The sequence below is a fragment of the Stegastes partitus genome, unplaced genomic scaffold, assembly GCF_000690725.1.
Source record: "Stegastes partitus isolate 25-593 unplaced genomic scaffold, Stegastes_partitus-1.0.2 Scaffold719, whole genome shotgun sequence".
In the NCBI taxonomy this organism is placed as follows: Eukaryota; Metazoa; Chordata; class Actinopteri; family Pomacentridae; genus Stegastes; species Stegastes partitus.
In genome coordinates this window covers 129163-151266 of record NW_007578450.1, presented here as the reverse complement: position 1 = coordinate 151266, position 22104 = coordinate 129163, and the positions used below count along the sequence as shown (strand labels likewise).

Genomic DNA, 22104 nt, shown 5'->3' with positions numbered 1-22104 from the left:
TTTATGAGCCACTATAACTCATTTTTGTGGGCAAAAATAACAGGAGGCTGGTGTAAAAACAGATAATGAATATGTCCTCATGTGAGAAAGTTCGACCCCTTTACAGCTTTTAATTTTATCATGAGAAAAAAAAAATTTAAATTATAACGTGCTATAATTAGTAAACTACGTAAAATTCAAAATATGATGAATTAAAAATGGGCTAATTTAGCCTCGTAACGACTTTTGTCGCAGCACCGCGCGTTTTCTTTTTGCCGTGTCGTTAGCTACTTCCATCAAACATGTGTTTCTGATTTCTCCATCGCATTTTTTTTTTGCTTTTTTTCCCCCCAGCCCGTTTCTAATTGTACTTACTCGGCCCATGACTTTGGACGGCAGCGGTGCAGGCTGCCGGTCGGGGGCAGGCGGTGTTGCGCTCCGAGTCGCTCCCTGTCAAAGGAGAGCAGAGGAAGTTGTAGCTGCTCTTTGCACCAATCAGCTGTGAGGTTACTTGGACGCCCTGCCTAAACAATACAGGCAGCAGGACAAATCCTTGGAAATAGCGCCGCATTCCTTGGCTATATCATAGTCGGGCTTTACTGGTCGACTTAAAGAGTTTTTACTGCGTTTCCACGATGAGCGACGTCGCTACAGGTAATTTCAAACCTCGCTGAGACGATGTGATAGCACAGCCGCACTCTGTTAGCGAACGTTAGCCAGGAGTCCGATGCTAGCCGAGTTAGCTCACGTACGTGACAACCCGGCAGCTAGTAGAAAAAGTTATCCGAGAGAAGCCGTTTTGCGAGTGTAACGCAATGTCGACCAGCTCCTGAACATTGTCGTTTATTAGGTGTATGTGTCAGCGAAGCAGCCGATCGGCAAAGTCCGATGTGTTTCTATCCGTTGGCACCGCTGTGTGGTTGATACTCAAGCTAGCAAGTTGAGTTAGCTTAGCCGCGACACACACGACAACATCCACCAAACTGGACAAAACATTGGATTTAGTCGGGTTTAAATCGGGCTCGGCGGGTTCGCTGACCCCCCAGAAAAAGATGAAGAAGAGGAAGGAGCTGAACGCGTTGATCGGCCTCGGGGACAGCAAGAGGAAGAAGACCAAAAAGGGCTCCGGTCACCGACTTCTCCGAACCGAGCCGCCGGACTCGGAGTCCGACTCGAGTTCGGACGACGACGACTTCAACAACCTGAACAGCGGAGCCAACTTTGGAAAGTGAGTCTATTCACCTGTTGTTGTTGTTCTGTAACGTACAGGTTGTGTGTTTACCGTCATGACGTAATGCGATAAACAGTCGTTCAGGTGTCAAAGAAATGTGAAGCAGTTAAAAGTTAAAGACAACAGAACAACTTCGCTTGAGTTCTGTGAATTTTAATCATGTGCGAATGCTTATTTTATTAGTTTTGCTTTTTGTTTGGACGAATATGTTAATGTTTTGATTTAGTATTTGGCTGCCAGCACTTTCGAATCAGAGTACATCCTGTTTTCTTGTTCCTCTCACAAATGTTCAATTCTTAAATTTCAAACGCAGAAAATCTCAGGATCGTAAAATTAAAATCAAAAACTGTTTTTCAGGATCCCATTCCCTGAGGCAGAATTAGGTACATTGCTTATAATTTAGTAGATGATTTTTTTCTTCTATTTTTTTCTTTCTGAAGCTTGATCCAGGACAAATTATTCAGCATGAGTGTGATGTGATGGTTTAGCTTCGAGCAGCTCATATATAAAAGCACACTTGCATATAAGTAATCTGCATTATTCCCAAGACGTGGCATACAGCCTTCTGAAAATATCTCCTTCATCAATAATTTAAAAGGCCGTGCAGTTGTAATGTCTAACGTTACCGTGTTTCTTGCCTTTACAGAAGAAGCTACACGCAGTGCTGCAATGTGTGCTACCCCTTGTTTCTCTTCATCATACTGGCGGCCTGTGTCATGGCCTGTGCTGGACTCATATGGATGCAGATTGCTCTGAAGGAAGATCTGGACTCGCTGAAAGAAAAGCTGCACAGCAGTAAGCGTCACACACCAACAGTAGCCCTGTGATGATCATAAAACACGTGCTGCCCTTTGGACACTTGTTCATGTCGTATGTTAAGTAAGCTAGGCACACTGGTGTTAACATTTAGCAATGTTTTTGTTCCAGTGGAAACCAGCCAGAAGGCATCTGCAAGCGAACTACCCAAACTAAGTGAGGACCTGAAAAACAAGGAGAGGAAGCTTGACGACATCGAGAATGGGGGCAAGGGGTTGAGCAAACTCTGGTCTAACCTGACAGAAATGAACCGGAAGGTTAGTTTTAATGTCTGCCTCAAGGTTTTATTAAAATGAAACAATCGAATACACTTGAAAGCATTTCAACTTCAGGGCCATTTTGGAGGATGTGGTTTGTGGTGCTGTTGAACTGTATTGCTTTGCTAAGAGGGCTGTTCCTGTTTTTCAGCCTCCTTGACATGAATGAGTCAGATAAGTTTACAGCAACACCTGTTACTGTAATTCAATACAGTTCAACAACACCACTTCCAGTTCAGTCAAAACAGCTCAAACAAAACCTGAACATCACAAACTTCATGTTGGTGGATTTATTGCAGGACTGTTGTATTAGATGACGCAAATTTTAGCTTGATGCACCTAATAAATTGGAGTAGAGATTGGAAACTCTGTCTTGCAGGTGTAACTAAATGCTTTATGTCATTTTATTCCTGCAGATCAGTTTGCTAGACTCTGCTGTAAACCATTTAAAGGCCAACTTGAAATCAGCTGCTGATTTAATCAGCCTGCCCACAACCGTTGAAGAGCTTCAGAAGGTAAAGCCAAAATAAATTTGAATTAAAAGATGACTTGTACTGATTTTCGTAACTGACCTCACATGTTTTTATTTCCAGAGTGTCGCTACGATTGGCAGCACACTAACAAGTGTGCAGCATGATGTGAAGACTATGCAGGCTGCTCTTGAAAATCAGAAGAAAGATGACGACATAAAGAAGACAACGGTAAATTTAAGCCTGTGATATTTTCTGTAGTTTATTCTAACCCTGAACAACCGACAGTTGGTATCACGCTGAGATGAAATAGCACATCGAGGCGTGCAAACCTTAACTTCTTGTTCACATATCCACACTTTCTTTTTATGCTCTTGCTTGCAAAAACCTAGTGGTTCCTTCTGTTTAGAGCTGTCGTTTGCATTTATCCGTGACTTTTAGTCTTGTATTTCTTACCGTATGGTCGTGTGCTTTTGTTCCTCTATGTATTTCTCAGAATCAATTGCGAGGGTTTTCCAGTGTTCAGATACACTGATGATAAATGTTCAGGGTTTTTCCTGGCTCAGAGGGAGCCGTTATGAGGTGAATAAGCACGACAGTAGGCATGATCGGTCCACATATAGTAAATTCATCTTATCTCGCTTGACGCAAATCTTGACATTTTCCTGTTATTGATGAGTATTGATACACCAATATCTATTAAGGTTGAACTTATGAAATCCCAATTAACAGAACTGGTCAACATACACACACACTTTTTGTTTTTCATTCTCCATTCTCGGTTCCAATCCTTCAGGCACGGCTGATTTTTCTTTGGCACAAGCTAAAACCAATCTCTTTGGGGTTGTGCCAAAAAAATCCTGTCTGCAGGAAAACCCCTGATGCTGTCTGCTGTGAGAGGCAGAAATTCCAATAAGAACAGACTTTTGTTTCACAGCTGTTGTTCAAAATGTATGTTAAACTACTGAAATGTTAATACAGTGTTTTGGAAAGCTGACAACCGTCACAGAAGAATCGTGTAGGGCTTCAAACTGGGGTATTTCGAATGAGCAAAAGCAGAAGTTTTATTTATGAGTCAAAGTCAGATTTCACTTATGCTGTTTAAAGGCTTGTCTTTTTGTTATTCACGTCTGTATGCTCACAGCAAATACTGCTGGAGGCTGCACGGTGCATTTATTATTTATGCATGGATGTATGGAGAAAGGTGTGTACAGAAAACAAGTTAAACAAATTTGTGCTTAAATGAATTAATTAAATAGCTTGGTGTACCACGTTTTCTACTTTTGTCTCTGTAGAATTGAGGCAAATGTACTCGCATATGACCAAGATGATTCAATTGATGAAATGTCAGTTGATCTATTTAACGTAATGGTGTGAATCCAGACTTTGCTACCGCCTGATCAATTAGTTTATTTGTTTACCAACCTGTGCATGCCTTTGCAGTTCTTGTGAGGCTTATGCAGAAGGAGTCCCAGGGTTAAGAAGGTCCTGTCATTTCTTGGATCCATGCCTTGGGTTTTCATTCATAATACATGAAACAAGTGCCAATCTATTTTGGGAGCTTAGATGCTTTAGTTTGCTGAGTAAAACTAGGTCAAATATCTGAGACAACTGCAGAATGTTTTCTCCACTTCATTTTTCACAAGCACTACAGGATGGGGAAATGAGCTCACCATGTAATTATACACTTGCATGTATTTCTTGTACTGTGGCCTGAGTAGTTATGTGGTCAGTTCTGTGGTCTCCACAGTAACATTGTCAACTGAAACGTGCATAACTTTGGACACTATTTGTCATTTGTCAACCAAATGTGCTTGTCAGGCTTTAAAACTGCAGGCTGCTTCACGTGTATTTTATTGTATTGTTGTAGGACATAACGGACCTGAGAAAAGCCATGAGCGACGTCAACAAGACAGAGGAGCAGCACCACACGTGGACTGATGAGCAGATCCACATCCTGCTCTCTACGGTCGCAGATCTTCATCAGAGAGTGGCCTCTTTAGAGAACAGCTCAAAACAAAACGTGAGTAAAATGAAGCTACTCTCTATGTGGTGTTGTGTTAAGCCCAGAGTGTACCAACACAATTTAGTCGTATTACATTTTATCTTCTGCTTTACAGGTAAACAGCAATGATGCAACAGCTCAACTGGCAATCAGCAGTGAAAGTCCAACGACTGAGGCGGTGAAAGAAGCTACCACAACCAAAGCAACACCTGGGAGTGTTCAGGGTACAGTATAAGATACAGCAGTTTATCACAGTGAATTTTATTTTCCTCGTGTCGCATTTTAATATTTATATCTGTTTTATTTTCGACAGAGCTGTCCACTCCACTGACAGAGCCGCAGACAAGCAGACGTCCTCGTTTCTTAACTCCCAACCGCTCCAAGAGACATGCTGAGACAGAATGTCCAAAGAAGTTATCCATGCCTGGTGTCAGTTCTCTGAAAGGTGCACACAAAGTTTTACATCTCAGCATTCGTTAAAGGATTAGCTTGACATTTTGGTAAATACACACATTAGCTTTCTTGCAGAGGTAGATGAGAAGATTAATTCTAGGCCATAATAAAATAAGTCTCTGCTTGTTGCCTGGAAACGTTGCTGAGATGATAACACTTGAGGAGACGATAACACTTGAGGAAGGAATTCCTCTCAGCTAACAAACAGCCCTTCACATAATTACTGTTTTGTATTGATTCAACTGTATACTGTGTTAATTAATGAGCTTTACGGGAGCGAGTCTGGAAATGTAGTTATCTTTGGACAGAATTAATCCAATCCTGTCTTGTTCCTAAACAAAGCTGTAGCCTTATATTTTCCTGACACGTAGGAGACTAATTCTTGGCAGGAAAACAAATGACTATCACAAAAAATTATGTATATATGTTTTTTTTTTAAATATTTTTTCTTGTTAACATTGTTCTTTTCACAGACTTGGAGGACATCTTCCAGCAGGCAGGTATTGGACGTAATTCACTCGGATTGACCTACCAGGACCTGAGGAAAGTATTTGGGGAATCAACTCCCAGTAATCACGCTGTGCTGTGCTTTGACAATGACGGGGACCAGAGGTACTCCCTGATGGAACTGAGAGCCGCTCTAGGTTTGTGAGCACATCATTGCTGACAGCGGTGAACAGTACTGAAAACCCAGCGGGGTCTGGGAGTTCGGGGTTCCCGACCCTTTTCTGTAATTGCTGCACTTTTGTGAACTGAATATTTATCATACTGATTGTGGAAAAAGTGGCGCTGGCATGCCCCCTACTCACTCCCCCTGGTCCATCTCAGCATAACCTCAGCCACAAAAGCATCGCTTAAATTTTAACAGTATCCATATGAGTAGAATATCCAGCTCTTATTTTATCTGATTCCTCTGTTTATATGAATAACCCATGCAAAAAAAAAAGTGTTGTGAATTACTTTGAATCCCATTCTCCACCCCCAGTCCTAAACTTGCTGTGTTTGTGTACCTGTTTTGTTTTTCTTTTGACCACCTGTCTCATGTTAGTGTACCATTTTTGTATATTTAGCTTCAGTTGAAGCTTTAACTGTTTGTCTGTTGAAGATGTTCCCACCCATTAACACACACACTCAAGTGGTACAACTCACCTAAACCTTATTTATAGGACTTGAGATAGAATTTTATGAATGTTTACAAATGACTACTAGAAACCGTCACTGTCAGGATTTGGTTTTGTTTTTAGACAGTTTCCTAACTTATCTGAAACACACAAGTGAGCGTAGGGGTTGAAACTTTTGTATGCTCTTTTCTAAGCTGAATCTAACGTTTGGTTTCTCTTTTCGTTCCGTGTCTTTCCTCGTTTATCTTTAGTAGGCTGCAATTTGGAATCCAGTATTTACTCCAATCTGTACATTTATCTGTAGTTTCTTTTCTCGATGTTTTGCAGATTTGAAGGGCTATGAACACTTTGAATCACTCAGAAAGAATTTTGAAGTGGTAACTCGTGAGGCATATGTAGCAATAACAAAATGAATTAGATATTGCTTGTTTAGGATTGCAGTGGAGAAAAGGCACACCTAGCTCACAATATGTAACAGGTAGTATAAGAAGCACTGACCACCACTCCTTACTTGATTCCTTTTATTCCATTTAAATGGCATAATAGTGGTGTATTTACATAACAAATTTGTCATATTCAGACTTTGTTGTATTCTGTAAAAAAAAAAAAAAATTGTTGAAATGTGTTCTCAACCAATTATATCGTGAAGGGGGTCAGGTTGGTAAAGATTTGCTTTACGGTCTTAATCTCAACATTTTACATTTTTTAAAATAATTCTGTTGTGCTTTGCATGTTGCTTTACATGTAACATGAAAAAATAATTATTTATAAATTTAACATAGTCGACTGTTTGTTTTTTGCAGGACAATGGTTAGTCGAGCTTGAAACGTAACGGCTTTGGCCACCATGACGTAGATTTTGGGTCCATGCTGCTACTGTATGCGGGAGATTTTATGAATGTCTTTTCGTTTGAGCACCGATGAATAAACACACAGTTAAAGGTCTGATCTGTGGTCTGCCTTGTGTTTTTTTGAGTCATGAAGTGGGAGCCCGTGTCCTCCAGTGGCACCCAACTATGTTTTATTATTGTAGAATGTTGCACTCAGGTCTGAAGTGTACAAAAAGTTTAACAAACATCAACAAATCATGGACTGCTGACAGAGCTGCACAAAAGAATCCCTCCTTTAGAATGTCTTTATCAGTATTCAGGAACAAACTGAGGTCAGTTACATATGGCATCTTAGTAGAGAAACTTAGGCTAAAGCCCCTTTAGCCCTCCAGTCCCGGGACAGCAGCCCAAGCAGCTCCTCTTCATCCTCTTCCTCGTCAATGCCGCCGTCAATCTCCATCTGTTCCTCCTTCCTGGACAGAGGCTTGCTTTTCACCACATCCCGCTTGTCTCTCAGGAGTTCCACTCTCTTGTAACACTCAATTTGTTCATCGATTTCGTCTATCTGACGCTCAAGGCGCCCCTCCTCGTCCTCCTCCGCCACGATGGCCTCTGATTTGGTGTTCACCTGTCGTATCTCCTTCTGAAACTCTTCCCACTCCTTGTCCATTTGATCCTTGGGCGCGTCAACGTTGCGCACTTTGGCATCTCGAACCGGATCGTCGAAGAAACCCTCAGGTAACGCCTCGGCTGTGTTGTCTTTCTTGTCGGTGGTCTTCTCCGGCTGCACGTCCGCTTTGAGGATGGATCCCGAATGGGAGATGGCAGGCGTGGAAGGGATGGAGCTGTCAAAGAAGTCCGCTGGTAGTCCTGCTGCTTCAGCCTTCTGAGGAGGAGGGTTCGTGGTTCCTGCCTCACCTGCCTGTTCGGTATCTTCACCATCATCGTCGTCGTCATAAATTCCAGCCAACAGACTCAGCCCTGCAGACTTTTGGGTAGAAACAGGCGCCTTTTCGCTGGGTTTCTCGAAGAAATCTCCTGGCAGCCCCGACCCCGACTGGCCCGCAACCGACGCTGGTTTCGCCTTTTTTCCCTGAACGTCGTCGTTGTCCGGTGCCTTCCTCTTCACCGGTTGACTCTGTTGTACAACTGCTTGACTCTTTCCTCCCTTCAGCTCAGCAACTTTTTCTTTGTGCTGTTTTCCAAGAACATGAGCCGGCCACAGCAGCTCGGACTTCACCTGCACATTGCACAGGACGCAGCTGAGGTGCCCGAGACTGTTGTATTTAGCGAAAGGAGACTCGACGCGCTTCTTGTCTGTCGTTTGTCTTTGCTTTTCTCTCATCAACCGTCGGAGTTCTTCTTGATTCACAACTTTCTTCCCCTTCTTGGCGGTTGCCATTTTTAGTAAACAACGCAACTTGCTAGCCTGCTAGCTGCTTGACTTGCGACGCTTGTGTGTGTGTCTCCTAAAGATGACGTTACCATCAAGTCTCGTTCAAACTGGAGGGGGGGGTTGTTGAATAGTCTCGCGAGACTTGCGACCTACTAGCTAGCAGCGCTCGCGGAGCTGTTAGCTCAGCTGGCTTATTGTACCACCCCGTCCGCCTGAATTTTGCCGCAAAGCAAGCTGAATCGATAGCATTTCAAAACGTCTATTCAAGAGGCGGTGGAAGAGACAACGATGTAGTCGTTTGCTGCTAGTTTTCATTCTTAGCTGTATGTTGATTTAGTGTGCGTGTGTTTTCTGTTATGTTTAGCATTAAATTCTGTTTCCATCGCCGCACCCACCATATTCATTTTTTATTGTCGGCTAGCTAGCTAACGTTTGCTGGGAGCTAATGTTGGCTTGGAGCCGGACAGCAGGTGCAACGTTATTTGAACAACGGAGAGCAGCCAGCGACGAGAGCGCATCGGTGTCGGCTTGAATCTCGTATTCAATCAACTGCAACAATTTTTATTTTCGGTATTTTTGCTAATGCTGTGACTAGCTTACACATTTATGCCCGTAGCCTCGTAATTACGCACGATAGTCATCATGACAGGTGAGAAAATACGCACCATGCGAAAGGATCACAACAAACCAAACAAAAATGACGAGATCATGGACACGTACGATGAGACCTCCAACGGGACTATTCCTAACGGTACCAGCAACATTTTCAAGTCCAACAAGGCTTTTCAGAAATCGGTCAAAACGTCGGTACTGCAGCAGCAACAGCAGCTCAACGCGAACAACATCAACGGTAACTCATCAATCGGCACCATTGTGAATGACAACAACAAGAACCCAATAATCCTGACAAGTGAGGATTTGGAGTTTCCTGTTCATGAGTGCGTGTTTAAGGGAGATGTGCGTCGGCTCTCCTCTCTCATCAGGACCCACAGCATCTCCCAGAAGGATGTGCATGGTATGTGGTTTGGTTTTGTGTTTCTATTACCTGATTTTGTGTTGTTTTTTTTTACATTACCGGTGTTTCTGATTGTATTGATGTTGATATTTATCTGTAATCCGGACACTCTGATGGGTTTCTTTCTTCAGGAAACACACCTCTTCACCTGGCTGTGATGTTGGGCCACAAAGGTAAAGATGAGCAATAGCATAATAATATGTTTGGTTTTGTTTTTTTAAACTAAACAGCCTATTGTCGTGCACAGGATTACCCAAAATGAACAAAAAGCTTCTCATAGGGTAATCTGCCACTGTTTGTATGAGGCCAGTAAATTTAACTAAATCTGCCGTGCATCTGTCATAATGTAGGAGAGCATTTTGCATCCTCATTAAAGGCCATTTCGAAAGCAGCGTCAACTCTCTCCTCATTTTGTAACAGCCTTTATACTCCTGCTGCTCTTACCATGTCCTGTCTGACCTCTGCAGAGTTGGAATGACATAATGTTGGTATAACACAGTAGTAAGGCTACACAGACCACTGATTACACACAGTGAAGCCAATTTATGAGCACAAAGGCATTTATAAGTTATAAGTACGTAGAAAAATCTCATTTTTAACAGTCTATAAGTCATGTGATGCCATGTGTTCTTCAAACCTTAATTTGCTTAGATCAAAAAAAAGCAGAAAAGCTTTACAAGAGGGAAATGGAGAAACCGCTGGAAAAACAAGCTGATGTTGACCTTAGTTAGTGGTTTAACTGCACGGCATATGTTTAGGAGCTTCACTAAAAAGCAGGTACATTTCTCTTTAAAGTTGTTGGACACTTGGCTGCTGCTGTAGCTCACCTGGTTGAGCTGGCGACCCATGTACAGGGGCTACATGGGTTCGAATCCCGCTCAGGGCCCTTTGCTGCAACTTCTTCCCCCATTCTTCCCCTCTCTCTGGACTGTCCTGTATAATAAAGGCCAAAAAAATAGCTTAAAAAAAAAAAAAGAAGTTGTTGGAGACATTTCACCTCTCAGCCAAGAGGCTTCTTCAGTCCTCAGTTTATCCAGCCTCTTAGACGAGAGGTCCAAGAACCTGAAAGAAAAGTCCGGTTGCTTTTTACGAGGATTAGTGTGACCTAGATGAGTGGACATCTACACAGTGCTCGGTTTCTTAGTCCAGAAGTTTTGTAGTCTGTCCCAACTTAACATTAAAATCTCAACATTTATCCTATATTTGTAATAACTGCTCCAAACAACAACAACAAAAAAAGAAAAGTGGGGCCAGAATGACCACTAATGTCGTCACAATTGTGTTTGTCTGTGTTATTTGCTTTTTTCTCTCAGAGTGCGCTCTCCTTCTACTGGCCCACAATGCACCTGTAAAGATCAAAAATGCGCAGGGATGGAGTCCTCTAGCAGAAGCCATCAGCTACGGTGACAGGCAAATGAGTAAGTAGAGTCAACAATGCTCAGAATAGCTGTGTGTCGTCCTGACGTTTTCATATTTGGACGTGTTTATGGTAATCTCACTGACATACCTGCAATCGCACACCGTCAACGTTTTGACATTTCGGCTGAGTGCTGCCCGTGTGATGGTTTTCTAGATTTATGATGGCTTTAGTCACTATTTGTGGGTTAGTCAGTCATTGTGACAACTGGAATGGCGCTCGGTTTGAAGCTTGCTTATATTGTCGTGGTGTCGCTAAATGTCAGCGTGACGGCTGTAGTGTGTTCAAGAAGGATCGGGGTTGGTTGATTCAATCTGCTTTTTTTGGCCTCCCATGTGAATGAATGAGTATCTTCCTGCTAAAAATGAAATTGTAGTTTAAACTCCTCATCAGTGGTTTGCAGAAGCGTTTACTGGCACTGAGTAGCATAAAGTCTTCTCTGGTGCCTCTGTACAGTATTTGGGTTTCGTCATTTTGCCTGTTGTTGTCATATAGGGGAGCAGTTATATTGATAGCACAGGAAATCTGATCACGCTGTACTCGGCACAAGTATGACAGCAGTTTTTAGTGTTTAACTAATAAACAGTAGTATTTACATGTTGTTGTTTATAATACTGATAATTTCTAATATCATGAAACGTGTTTTCATCATATACAGTCTATGGTTTTTGTAAAATGTGGTGAAAATCAAAGGATTTAAGTCGTGTTGGAGGTTGTGGGATAACAGAGCTGGAAGGACCTTTAACGAATCATTTAATTGTTTAAACACCGCTATCTGGTCAGTCCAGCTAAAAAGCTAAAGGTGGAGGATTTTCTCTGAGCGCTCGTCATCCAGATGGGCTGGAATGCAGCCTGAGTGCTGGCTTAGTGTTAGGAAGCCCTGAGCTTACAGGCTGGTCACTGCCCTGCTTAATGATGCCACTGCTTTTAGATTTTACATCCGCTGAAATGAGTCAGATGACATGTGAAAGGTGCCAGATAATGCTTTTGGCATGAATTCGCTGCTCTGTCCTTGTTTGAGGCTTGGTGTTAATTTAGCACAGTTCACTGAAGATAAAGGAAAGATAAAGTGTGCGGTAACGGGAGTGAATACTAAATAATTTATATCAGTTCTTTAGCTGTGCTGAGCTGACAGTTTATAGTTGTTGCTTTTGGCAGTACAGATAATATGACTGTGAATTATCAGCGTCCTTTTCTTGCACAGCCTGCGATGGAGATTGTGAGCCCCGGTAGTTTGAGAAATGACCCCCAGCCTTTTTAGTATGCGTCTTGGCGCTCTGTGCCTGCTGTGGCAGGCTGGCTTGGGACTGGGACCAGGAGCTTTGCTTTGAGAAGGTCACATCACTCACAAGGGTGAATAGGCGGCAGGGGGGCAGAGAGGGGGCTGGGTACATTCACACCATCAGCAAGGACATGCAAAGAAAGTCATATTCCAGTGACATTGTATTTAGATCTTTGGTTAAATAACAGGCAGCACACAGCTGGTATCACTTAGTGAGAGCGAAAAATAGTGAACAAGGTTTGCTTCATACCAAGTGTGTGTGTGTGTGTGTGTGTGTGTGTGTGTGTGTGTGTGTGTGTGTGTGTGTGTGTTAAAGCTTTCCACGAAACGCTGCAGTCTTGTCAGCGGTCATCACCTTTCGCTTTTACACATGTGCACATTGCGTTAGCAGCTCGCTCTCTCGTTGCGTGTGCGTGCAGTGACGAGCTCCCCGAGTGCAGCGAGGGCCTGGTCAGCACTTCTCTGCTCAGTCACGCCCATTCTCAGCCTAATATTTCCCCTGACTGAGATAACCAGGATACATCTGAGATCCGCTGATTTACTGAGGTCCATCTGACATCATTACTGGGTCTGTGGTCAGTTTGTACGACAGAGACGTGCACCTCATGAGCTAATGAGTTGTATCAGCTGAGCCTATCACTGCTGCTGGTGCATGTGCAGCAATATGAAATATGTTACTTCTGAGATAGCAGAGACGTGATTATTCCTTGTGTTGTGATTTATAACACTATGAAAACTGGAGCATTGAACGTATCTTGTACTGTGTGCCAGGATGTAGCTGGGAGGGTTTAACCCCATGGACTGGTTGTGAAACATCTGCACACGTTACGTCTCCCTTCAGCACAGGAGGTCATTCAGAGATGCTGGGAAAGAGGATGGCCGACACAATGCTGATATATTAGTACTGATGGTTTCAAAAATATGATAATGAATCACAGTCAGTGGCTGTTTTTTAAGCAGACCTGTACAGTCTAATGTATTCCAGCTTCCATGACTTTTATTGTGCCTGTAATCAGTTCAGGAGTCACTATTGTCATAGAGATATCAGTTCAGTTCTATTTCATTTTAACTGCAGTAATAAACATATAATTGACACGTTTTTCATCATAGCACCAAAAACAGAACTTTGCAAAAGGCACATTTTACGGCTAAACTAATGTGTTAAATTTAAATAGACAGCAAAACTCTAAAGTGTGTTGGCCAATATTAATCATATTTGATAAAAGTCACCGAAATGTAGTTATGTACAAGACATTTGACAGTTTAAAAATCAACCTGCCAGTCCTTTTTAGTGAACAGATCTTTTTAAATTGCCTCCACCGTGGCTTTACATTCCATCCCTGCAAATTCTCGTGACTTACCTCAGTGCAAATATGCAGATACTTCTACATCTTTGACAAGCTGAAATGAACTATCGCACTTATTAAGGGTCCTGCAGAGTGCTAAAGCTGCAAAAAAAAAATTGGACCACATACCCTAAAACAGTGGATATACTCAGCATCTTCGCTGTGCTGCTGAGTTGATTCATTCCTGTTCTCTTTCCCCAGTCACAGCAATACTGCGGAAGTTAAAGCAGCAGTCGCGGGAGAGCGTGGAAGATAAGAGGCCAAAATTACTGAAAGCTCTCAGAGAGGTGAGAATCACAGCTGGTTTCAGTGTCACACAAACCCCAGGTTCACTACTGCTGTCGTTCTGCATCATTAAACATGCGGTCCATTGTGTTTTGAGAATGTCTGCAGGCAAAGATTTGCATAAGAGACTGCTGCCTGTCCTTGAGGATGCACACGAACTGCTGAAATGCATAATCGTCGCTGTTCTGTACTTCTTCAGACCTATGGAATTATAACGTTTAATCATTCAGTCACACGTTGTATGTTTTTTTATGCAGCTCGGTGATTTTTATTTGGAGCTGCATTGGGATTTTCAGAGCTGGGGTGAGTTTTCACTTCCACACAAACATAAAAGTTGTGTATGTTCCCTATTTTCAAACGTTATTACAACATGGGATAGTTTGTAAGGCCAGCTTTAATTTTATTAGCATCTAAAAACGTCATTTAAGATTCTTTCTGGAAGTAATTGTTCACAGTTGAACTTACTCCCCTCTTTCCTTCGTAGTGCCTTTGCTGTCCCGGATGCTTCCGTCTGATGCCTGTAAAATCTACAAGCAGGGCATCAACATCAGGTGAGACGTCAAACGCTAGATTAAGGCTGTTGCTGTGCCTCATTCACCGAGTGTTTAATGCAGCAAGTGGTGATATTTAGGTCAAGAACTTCTTTTAGATCTAAAAAGTAGGACGTAACAATCTTCACACGCGCTCTCATCCTCTCTCTTGATTTAGACTTGACACCACTCTCATAGACTTCACCGATATGAAATGTCAGCGCGGCGATCTCAGCTTCATTTTCAACGGCGACGCGGCGCCCTCCCAGTCCTTCGTCGTTCTGGACAACGAGGCAAAAGTGTACCAAAGAATACACCACGAGGTGAGTGAGCGGCCCGACCGAGGCTTCACACGGCGTCGTCGTCAGCTGTTTGACGTGATCAGCGAGACCCTAACTCTCAGTGTTTTTGGCCAAAGGAGTCGGAGATGGAGACCGAAGAGGAGGTGGATATCCTGATGAGCAGCGACGTCTACTCTGCAACTCTGTCCACGAAGTCCATCACCTTCTCTCGTAGCCAGATTGGCTGGCTCTTCAGAGAGGATAAAACGGTAAGGCTGCGGCAATGTGCGAAAGTGAAGCAATGTGACTCACTTCATGATGAAAAACTTTCTAGAGTTTAAAGCAGAATGTGGTCTCCTCCTAGTAACAATAAAGTCATTACCCTGCGTCGACACGTTCAACAGAGCTGACGGAGAGTAAAGGACACTAAAACACAGTCTGTAGAGGCTCAGTGTTTGATAGAAGAAGAAACACAGCTGTAATACATACGAATAATGCTTCTTATTCACTCTTTATGCTCCTAATTTGATTAAACTGCATTAGTGAGCCGACAAGCACAACAGCAGAGCGTTACTGGTTAAACTGAACAGAAACATCCATCATCGAAGTTTGGAATAGCACCTGTTGTTTCTCTGCAGTGACACATCGAGAAAAGATATTTAATCACAACAACAAACAGCAGAAACATGGTCCAAGCACATAACATGACAGCAAAATGATGAAAGGTGCTTCACAAAGTGGGAATAACCTAAACATTGTGTGTTTTAGAAGTCACCAAGTCTCAGGCCCCGTTTACACGTAGCATAAAGGGTGATATTTCAGTGGGTTTGGGCCTTTGGTTTACACGTAAACGAAGCTACGAGTCACCGAAAACGATCACATCTGAAAACTCCAGCCACAGTGGAGATTTGGAAAAACTCTGTCTTTACATTTGCATGTAGACGGGAGGAGGCGGACAGTATGCGACAGAAGCGTCATCAGCGTCATATGCGTGCAGCCATGTTTACAGTTTGGCTGCTGTCATAATCATCAGAAATGGACGCTGTTAAAGCGATGCGTGTTCTTACGTTTGTGCAAACGCTTTTGGCCTGTTTGCATTCACATTCAGAAATGTTTTGTTATGTGGACGAGCTTCTCTGTCGGTCCACACAAACGCGCCATTATCGTTGAAGTAACAGGAAGTCGTTCGTGCCATTCGTTGTGTTTTTTCAGGGATTCTGATTGGCTAGCATGGCGTATTTATGCGGGTTTCTGTAAACGAAGCTTTTTTCGCAAACGATCTGATGTGAACAATGTTATTTTTGAAAACGTAGATCTGATTTTGTAAATACGCGGCTTCGTGTAAACGTGGCCTCAGAGTTCACAAGCTTTTGATTAGTAATTCAAAGATATTCCAGATTGTTTATCAATCAGAAGCTCATTTTCCAGCGCTGTGTATGACAGTAGAGCGGAGCTGCTTCTACGTAAGCAGTGGTTTTTAAACTTTTCTGTCCCGTTAGAAGCCAAATAAAAACAAAGGCGCCAGAGAGAATTTTACTGAAAGCTCTGGTCAGAAAACTGTTGTTGGTTTATTTTCCCTCCATAAATCATACTGATTGAACTAAATGTTGCTTCATAGTTTCCCCGTGGTCTTCCACATGCCTCACAGCTTGAGAACAGCTGCAGAAAAGAGTTTTCTTAACTCACAGGCTGAAGATTTCTTTTTAAAAAGCCCAATCAATAATTAGAGACGGGGAAACAAATCAAATTTTGTTTATCTCCTAAAGCCTCTTAAGCCCTGTTTTGTCTCCACGCAGCCGTGCAGCACATCCCAAGTATTGCAGACGCTTTGTGGGAATGAATAGGGATGCTTGAAGAATTAGAAAATGTTTAGCCCCCAGTAAAGGCGGTACAGTCCCACCCTCAGGCTGCCTCTTGGCACATTCAGAGGTCTGCAGCATGTCTGGAGAAAATGGCTGTAACTCATTTCGAAATACCAACATCTGCTTGTTCCGTGCGCAGGAGAGGGTCGGGAACTTTCTGGCCGACTTCTATGCAGTGAACGGTCTGGTGCTGGAGTCGAGGAAACGGCGAGAGCACCTGAGCGAAGAAGACATCTTGAGGAACAAAGCCATCATGGAGAGCTTGAGTAAAGGAGGCAGCATCAGTGAGCAGAACTTTGAGGTGAGGAGGAAAGAATTCACCGCCCTAGCTTTGTTTGTGGGCAGTAAATAGCAGTGACACTTGACCACCGGATCGCTGACAGATATCTTCCTGTCCCCAGCCGGTGAGGAGGCAGTCCCTCACCGCTCCAGCCCCCAACACGATTTCTTGGGAAGAGTACATAACTGCGGAGCACGGAAAGTGAGCGTCTCGTATTTTCTACGATTTCATCAGTCCTCGACATAATTAGCAATTTATTCAGGGCAGCGACAAGAAGATGTGTACGACTTGTGAGAGTGAAACACGTCTTCATGTGTTTGTCTTTGTCTCTTCCCGCCCTCAGGCCACCTCATCTCGGCAGAGAGCTGGTGTGTAAGGAAAGCAAGAAGAACTTCAAAGCTACTGTAGCCATGAGCCAGGATTTCCCTCTAGGCATCGAGTCGTAAGTACATCCCTTCATCCTCAGATCTATTTACAAAGCTTTCTGTGCAGATTGATCCTGGGTGAATACACGTGGGTGCTCATGAGATTTTAGAAAAGGGTGATGTGGAGATGAAATAATTCAGATCAGATAATTGGGCCAGGTAGACGGAGGGGCTTCCCTGGTTGCGTGGGGGAGCCACTGATCAGAAAATGGCAAAAACAAACGGCTCCATCGTGTGACGACATTTTTGCTTTTGTTTTTTTGCCTCGGCTTGGCTGTAGCGCTGTTTGGAGGATAAGTCCTGCTTATTTCTCATTCACACACTGTAGGCGCCTCCAACCCTTTTCGTGTGTATTTTAGAGTTTTAAAAAAGAATAATCCAGTGATATTCTTTTTCACATGAACATAGATAATAAAGGATCCAATTACTTGTGTTTTAATGCTCGCGACCACGTTTGTTCTCCACAGAACATTTTACATTCTGTTTGTCTGACTCTACGTCGGGACCGGAGCAAAAGCTTTTCTTTGTGCCTGCTGCTGAAAACGGAGTCACCTCAATACGGATGGAAAAACTGTAAATCACAACTCTGCTTTAAGCTTTAATGACTTCTAAGCAGTGTCCCGAGGGGAGACGCTGCCAATATTCTAGTAACTTATGGGCGCATTAAGAATTCAGTTACTTTTATCCGTAGAGACGACTAACTCTGGTGTTTTCATAATGAAGGGAAACGTCGAGCTTTTCTTGAAGCCGAGCGTCACCTACTGCTTATTGTGTCTTTGGAAAGATTATTAATTGAATTTCTTTTTACTTTTTATGCCAGATAATAGTAAAATAAATAACAAATGCCCTTTAGTGTTTCCTAAAGCCTGAAATAAGAACATCCAGATCCCAGACATATTTTTTTTTACAAATTAGAAACTAAACCATCACAGCAGAGCGAGCAGCGAATGTTGGATTTGACGAATGTTTCTCTACATTTTTCTGGTTGTAACACACAGAAAACCAAATGAATTGCTTTCTTGAATCATGATCATGTATGAAAGAGGCCAAATATAAAAACTCTGAGAAAAAGGCAATTTTAAAAGATAAACGCGCGTTACACCGAGCAGTTGATTCATGCTTTGGTTTGTGTCTATAACGGATTACAGGCGGTGCTGTAAAATATTACTGGGACGTAGTAAAGCAAGTAAATTGCTTTATCTCCTCTGCTGAATGAGCCTTAATGGAGCCAGCAATAAAACCCCACCCTGTACGTAGTTAATGGTTTTTTAATGTAATTTCTCCCCTTCACGTTTTGTGCTTTGTAATGTTACAAATATGCTGCTTTTATAATGTTCAGTTTAAAGCCGCGATCACCAAAACGAGACCAGAAACGACTGTTCAGTAGCAGATTGCATTACCTCATGTCTCGGTGGGTTTCACTCTCCAGCCCTCCTTGGTTTTCATTCCAGCCATTTATTTTATTTTTTTTACACGTGAGACGTAGAGTTACTGTAAACGTACTCACAGCGTAACGGGAAACCGCTGTTTGTCTGGACCCCGAAGATCAGGACTGAAAACCTCTGGTGAAGCCGATACATCAGGATATCAATAATTCATTTATTCCCGTGGTTCCCAACCCGGAGGCGTATCTGCTTCCAGTGTAACCAAAACAATCCTTCTGAGAGACGAGATCGAATCAAAAACCGTTACGGCGGATTAGACGCGTGCGTTATTCTACGTGAGGCGCTTTGAATCCAGCGTGGGAAACTTGTTTTATTAATGAATGCAAGTTCACTGAATAGCAATTAGAGAGGATCCATAAATATCGTCCTGTGTTTACCGGCGTTCAGTTTAAGTGACGGGCGACAAAATCCACAATCAAAGACATTCAAACGTAGATTCCCTTTATTACTGTCCCCCCAGTGCAGCTCAGGAAGGAACGACATGAAGAGGAAAGTTGGCAGTAGAAATAAGTCGAAATTGACAAAAGTAATAATGAATAAAAATTTTATGAAAATCATGACGTTGCTTTTGAATTGTGGTTCAACAGAAATATTAAAAAAAAAACGAGCAAACAAGCATGATGGGACCCGTAAACTAATATTTAGTTGAACAACCCTTTGAGCCAATCACTGCCATCAGGTGTTTCCTGTAACTCTCAGTCAGACTTCTGCACCTGTTGACAGGTGTTTGGATTTCACTGCTCATCAGCAAAGTGCTCTAATTAGTCCAAGATAGCTTTTTGTTTTTAAATTATTATTTTCAGCCACAATTCAAAAGCAATGTCTTATTTCACTAAATTGTAATTGGAGATGAATACATTTGACTGTATAAGTGGAGCGATCACAACCTGCAAAACCTCGTTCGTTGCTTGTTTAGCATACAGAGGTGCTACGGCCGGTTCCTATTCTCTGTGTGGGTTTTTGTTTCTGTATCGTGACCACATATCACCGTTCTGACTACCATTTAATAATAGACTTGATGATGGTTTTGATGGTTACCGGGACGATGATGATGAGTCCCACCTCTGTAATTGGTTTCCTGAGCACCTTTTAGAAAAAGTTAAAAAATTTCAACCCGAAGCTCTGAGTGGCCGCACAAAACCGGTGAAGTGGTCTGAAAAGTGAACCGATAGTCGAGGAGGCCGCAAACGCTCGCTCCTCATCAGAGACAATTGAATAAAAAGATGCTGATGCTTAGAAAAAAAGCTCTGTAGGGCCTTTTAAAGATCAGAAACTGTAAAGGTTGGAAACCACAGTCTATTCCACGCTTCTTTCATATGTTTATAGTTCTGTTCAAGAGCACAAGGAGAGAGGATCGTCTGTCGTTGGACCCCTTATTCATTCAAGAGCTCAAATTTCAGTGAATCTTCTTTCAAAACTCCTTTTTTCGTTCTGTTTGAGGTTTTCTACACTTTTGTCTGCACCTGACAGGAAAAGTTGGCAAAGAAACGACTGAAAGCAAACCGCTGTCTTACCTCCCTCTGCCTCCAGGTTACTAAACGTGTTGGAAGTCATCGCCCCGTTCAAGCACTTCAACAAACTCCGAGAGTTTGTTCAGATGAAACTTCCGCCCGGGTTTCCAGTCAAACTCGGTACGTCGACCTGCCGCTGCGTTCCTGTGAGCCGCCGAGCTTCAAGAGCGCGATCACAAACTAACACGTCTTCTCTTGTTTCCTGCCTCGCAGACATCCCCGTCTTCCCCACCATCACGGCGACTGTCACCTTTCAGGAATTCCGCTACGACGATTTCGAAGAGTCTATTTTCTTCATCCCCGCCGAATACAAAGAAGATCCCAGCCGCTTCCCGGACCTCTGACCTGCAAACACCGCCGACACGAACGGGAAATGACAGGCGTCGGTAGGGCGGAAGCAGAGATGAGGAATTCTGTATTGTTTTATTCTGTGTGTATATTAGCCGTTAAAAAGAGAAGAAGAAGAAGAAGAAGAAAAAAAAGGAGGAGGTGGGCTGGTCTCATTGATCAGCTGCTGTTCATTTCGCTGATGGATCCAAAGCAAATCAATGCAAGCAGATGTTACGGAGCGCCATCTCACGTATAGATCGGCAGTCGTTCTTTGTGAAATGAGTGATAGCTTTCATTGTACCCGCTGTTCACCATCTGAGCAGTTAAACCCGCCGCCGCCGCTCTGTGCTGCTGTTCTCGACTGTGAAAGCTGTCAGACGACAAAGCCCGGACTCTCCATCGCCACTATTTTGATATCTATTCTATGTCGTCGTCTCCAAGGACTGATAACTGAATTCTTACTGCACTGGCACCGTCATCTGTAAATAGTTCACGTGTCATCTGTAACTCACGACAAAAGGAATCACAAATATAGCTATATCCTCAGACTGAGCTTAATTAATATTCATTTATATATTATGTACGATATATATATATATATATATAAATATATATATATATAAACTCAAAGGAGTAACACTGTGTAGCAATACATTTCCAGTACTTAAGAATGTTTTTAACCAGCTGGGACAAGGTTTAGCATAAAAACACGTTGTTAACAGTTCGATATCCAACGCCTTTTCCCCCTGTGCAGGACGCAGTCTCCTGTGTTTTCAGGTTAGCTCATGTTACCTCTCGGCTGTCTCCATGTTTGTCGTGATAGTATGAACTCTGTGCTCGGTGTGAGTGAATACGTGTACTATATCGAGGATCGTTCTGTGTACGTTTGTGCGTGGGAGAACCCAGATGGGATATCAGGTAAACTGTTCTTAGTTTAATACTGCACTGATATTAAGTATATTTAAGGCATGCTGTGGCTGTGTTGGCCTCCTGGATCACATGCATCTTTAAGATATATTCTCTGAGCGTTTCTTCTATTACCTGCAGACTCACTGGCATTTAGATTAAAGGAAAAAAAAAAAACCCTGACGATTCTAACACTAACACTTTGAAACACCTTTTAGTGCTTTTTAAATTCTTCTCCATGATGGTAGTCTGCGTGTAATTTTCAGTTTTGTTTTTGTTTTTTTTAAATATATAAATATATATATACATTAAATAAATCCAAGGAGAGGAAACAAAGCTGTGAAGTTGATATCGCTGGATGTCCAGATAGGAAATAATCTGATCCACTGAGTTGTCTCTGGCTTACGCTCATATGTACTGCAACCATACCTACTTCACATCCCTTTAAATAAAGCACCAGCATCATGTTTCAACCGACTTTGTGCGAGTGTAATAAAAAGATTCTCTTGTACGAGGCTTTGGGAGAGGGGTGGGCTAATTTGTGAACCGACACATATTTTACTCCACTGGGTTATAGATCACTTTAATGTATTTGGGTGTGTTGGCGACGTTTCAGAGCAATAAGCAGGACT

At 42.6% G+C, this 22104-nt stretch overlaps 3 protein-coding genes across 3 annotated transcripts; 2 read left to right on the top strand and 1 right to left on the bottom strand.

The window, feature by feature from the left end:
• Nucleotides 1-488: 488 nt before the first annotated feature.
• On the top strand, nucleotides 489-7276 carry efcab14 (EF-hand calcium binding domain 14). Its single transcript, XM_008291128.1, has 9 exons — nucleotides 489-1207; nucleotides 1857-2005; nucleotides 2138-2283; nucleotides 2700-2798; nucleotides 2877-2984; nucleotides 4624-4776; nucleotides 4874-4982; nucleotides 5072-5203; nucleotides 5685-7276. Exons 1-9 carry the CDS (start codon nucleotides 1032-1034, stop codon nucleotides 5861-5863), a joined length of 1251 nt encoding a protein of 416 aa, XP_008289350.1. The 5' UTR covers nucleotides 489-1031; the 3' UTR covers nucleotides 5864-7276.
• Nucleotides 7277-7325: 49 nt separating this feature from the next.
• znf830 (zinc finger protein 830) lies at nucleotides 7326-8619 on the bottom strand. The gene has a single exon (XM_008291127.1). The coding sequence runs from the start codon at nucleotides 8561-8563 to the stop codon at nucleotides 7526-7528; it is 1038 nt and encodes a 345-aa protein (XP_008289349.1). The 5' UTR covers nucleotides 8564-8619; the 3' UTR covers nucleotides 7326-7525.
• Nucleotides 8620-8745: 126 nt separating this feature from the next.
• LOC103364111 (ankyrin repeat domain-containing protein 13C-like) lies at nucleotides 8746-21949 on the top strand. The gene is made up of 13 exons (XM_008291126.1): nucleotides 8746-9572; nucleotides 9704-9745; nucleotides 10886-10990; nucleotides 13819-13904; nucleotides 14160-14205; nucleotides 14387-14453; nucleotides 14611-14755; nucleotides 14851-14982; nucleotides 16715-16876; nucleotides 16977-17056; nucleotides 17199-17297; nucleotides 20256-20356; nucleotides 20450-21949. Exons 1-13 carry the CDS (start codon nucleotides 9200-9202, stop codon nucleotides 20578-20580), a joined length of 1569 nt encoding a protein of 522 aa, XP_008289348.1. The 5' UTR covers nucleotides 8746-9199; the 3' UTR covers nucleotides 20581-21949.
• The last annotated feature ends 155 nt before the right edge of the window (nucleotides 21950-22104 follow it).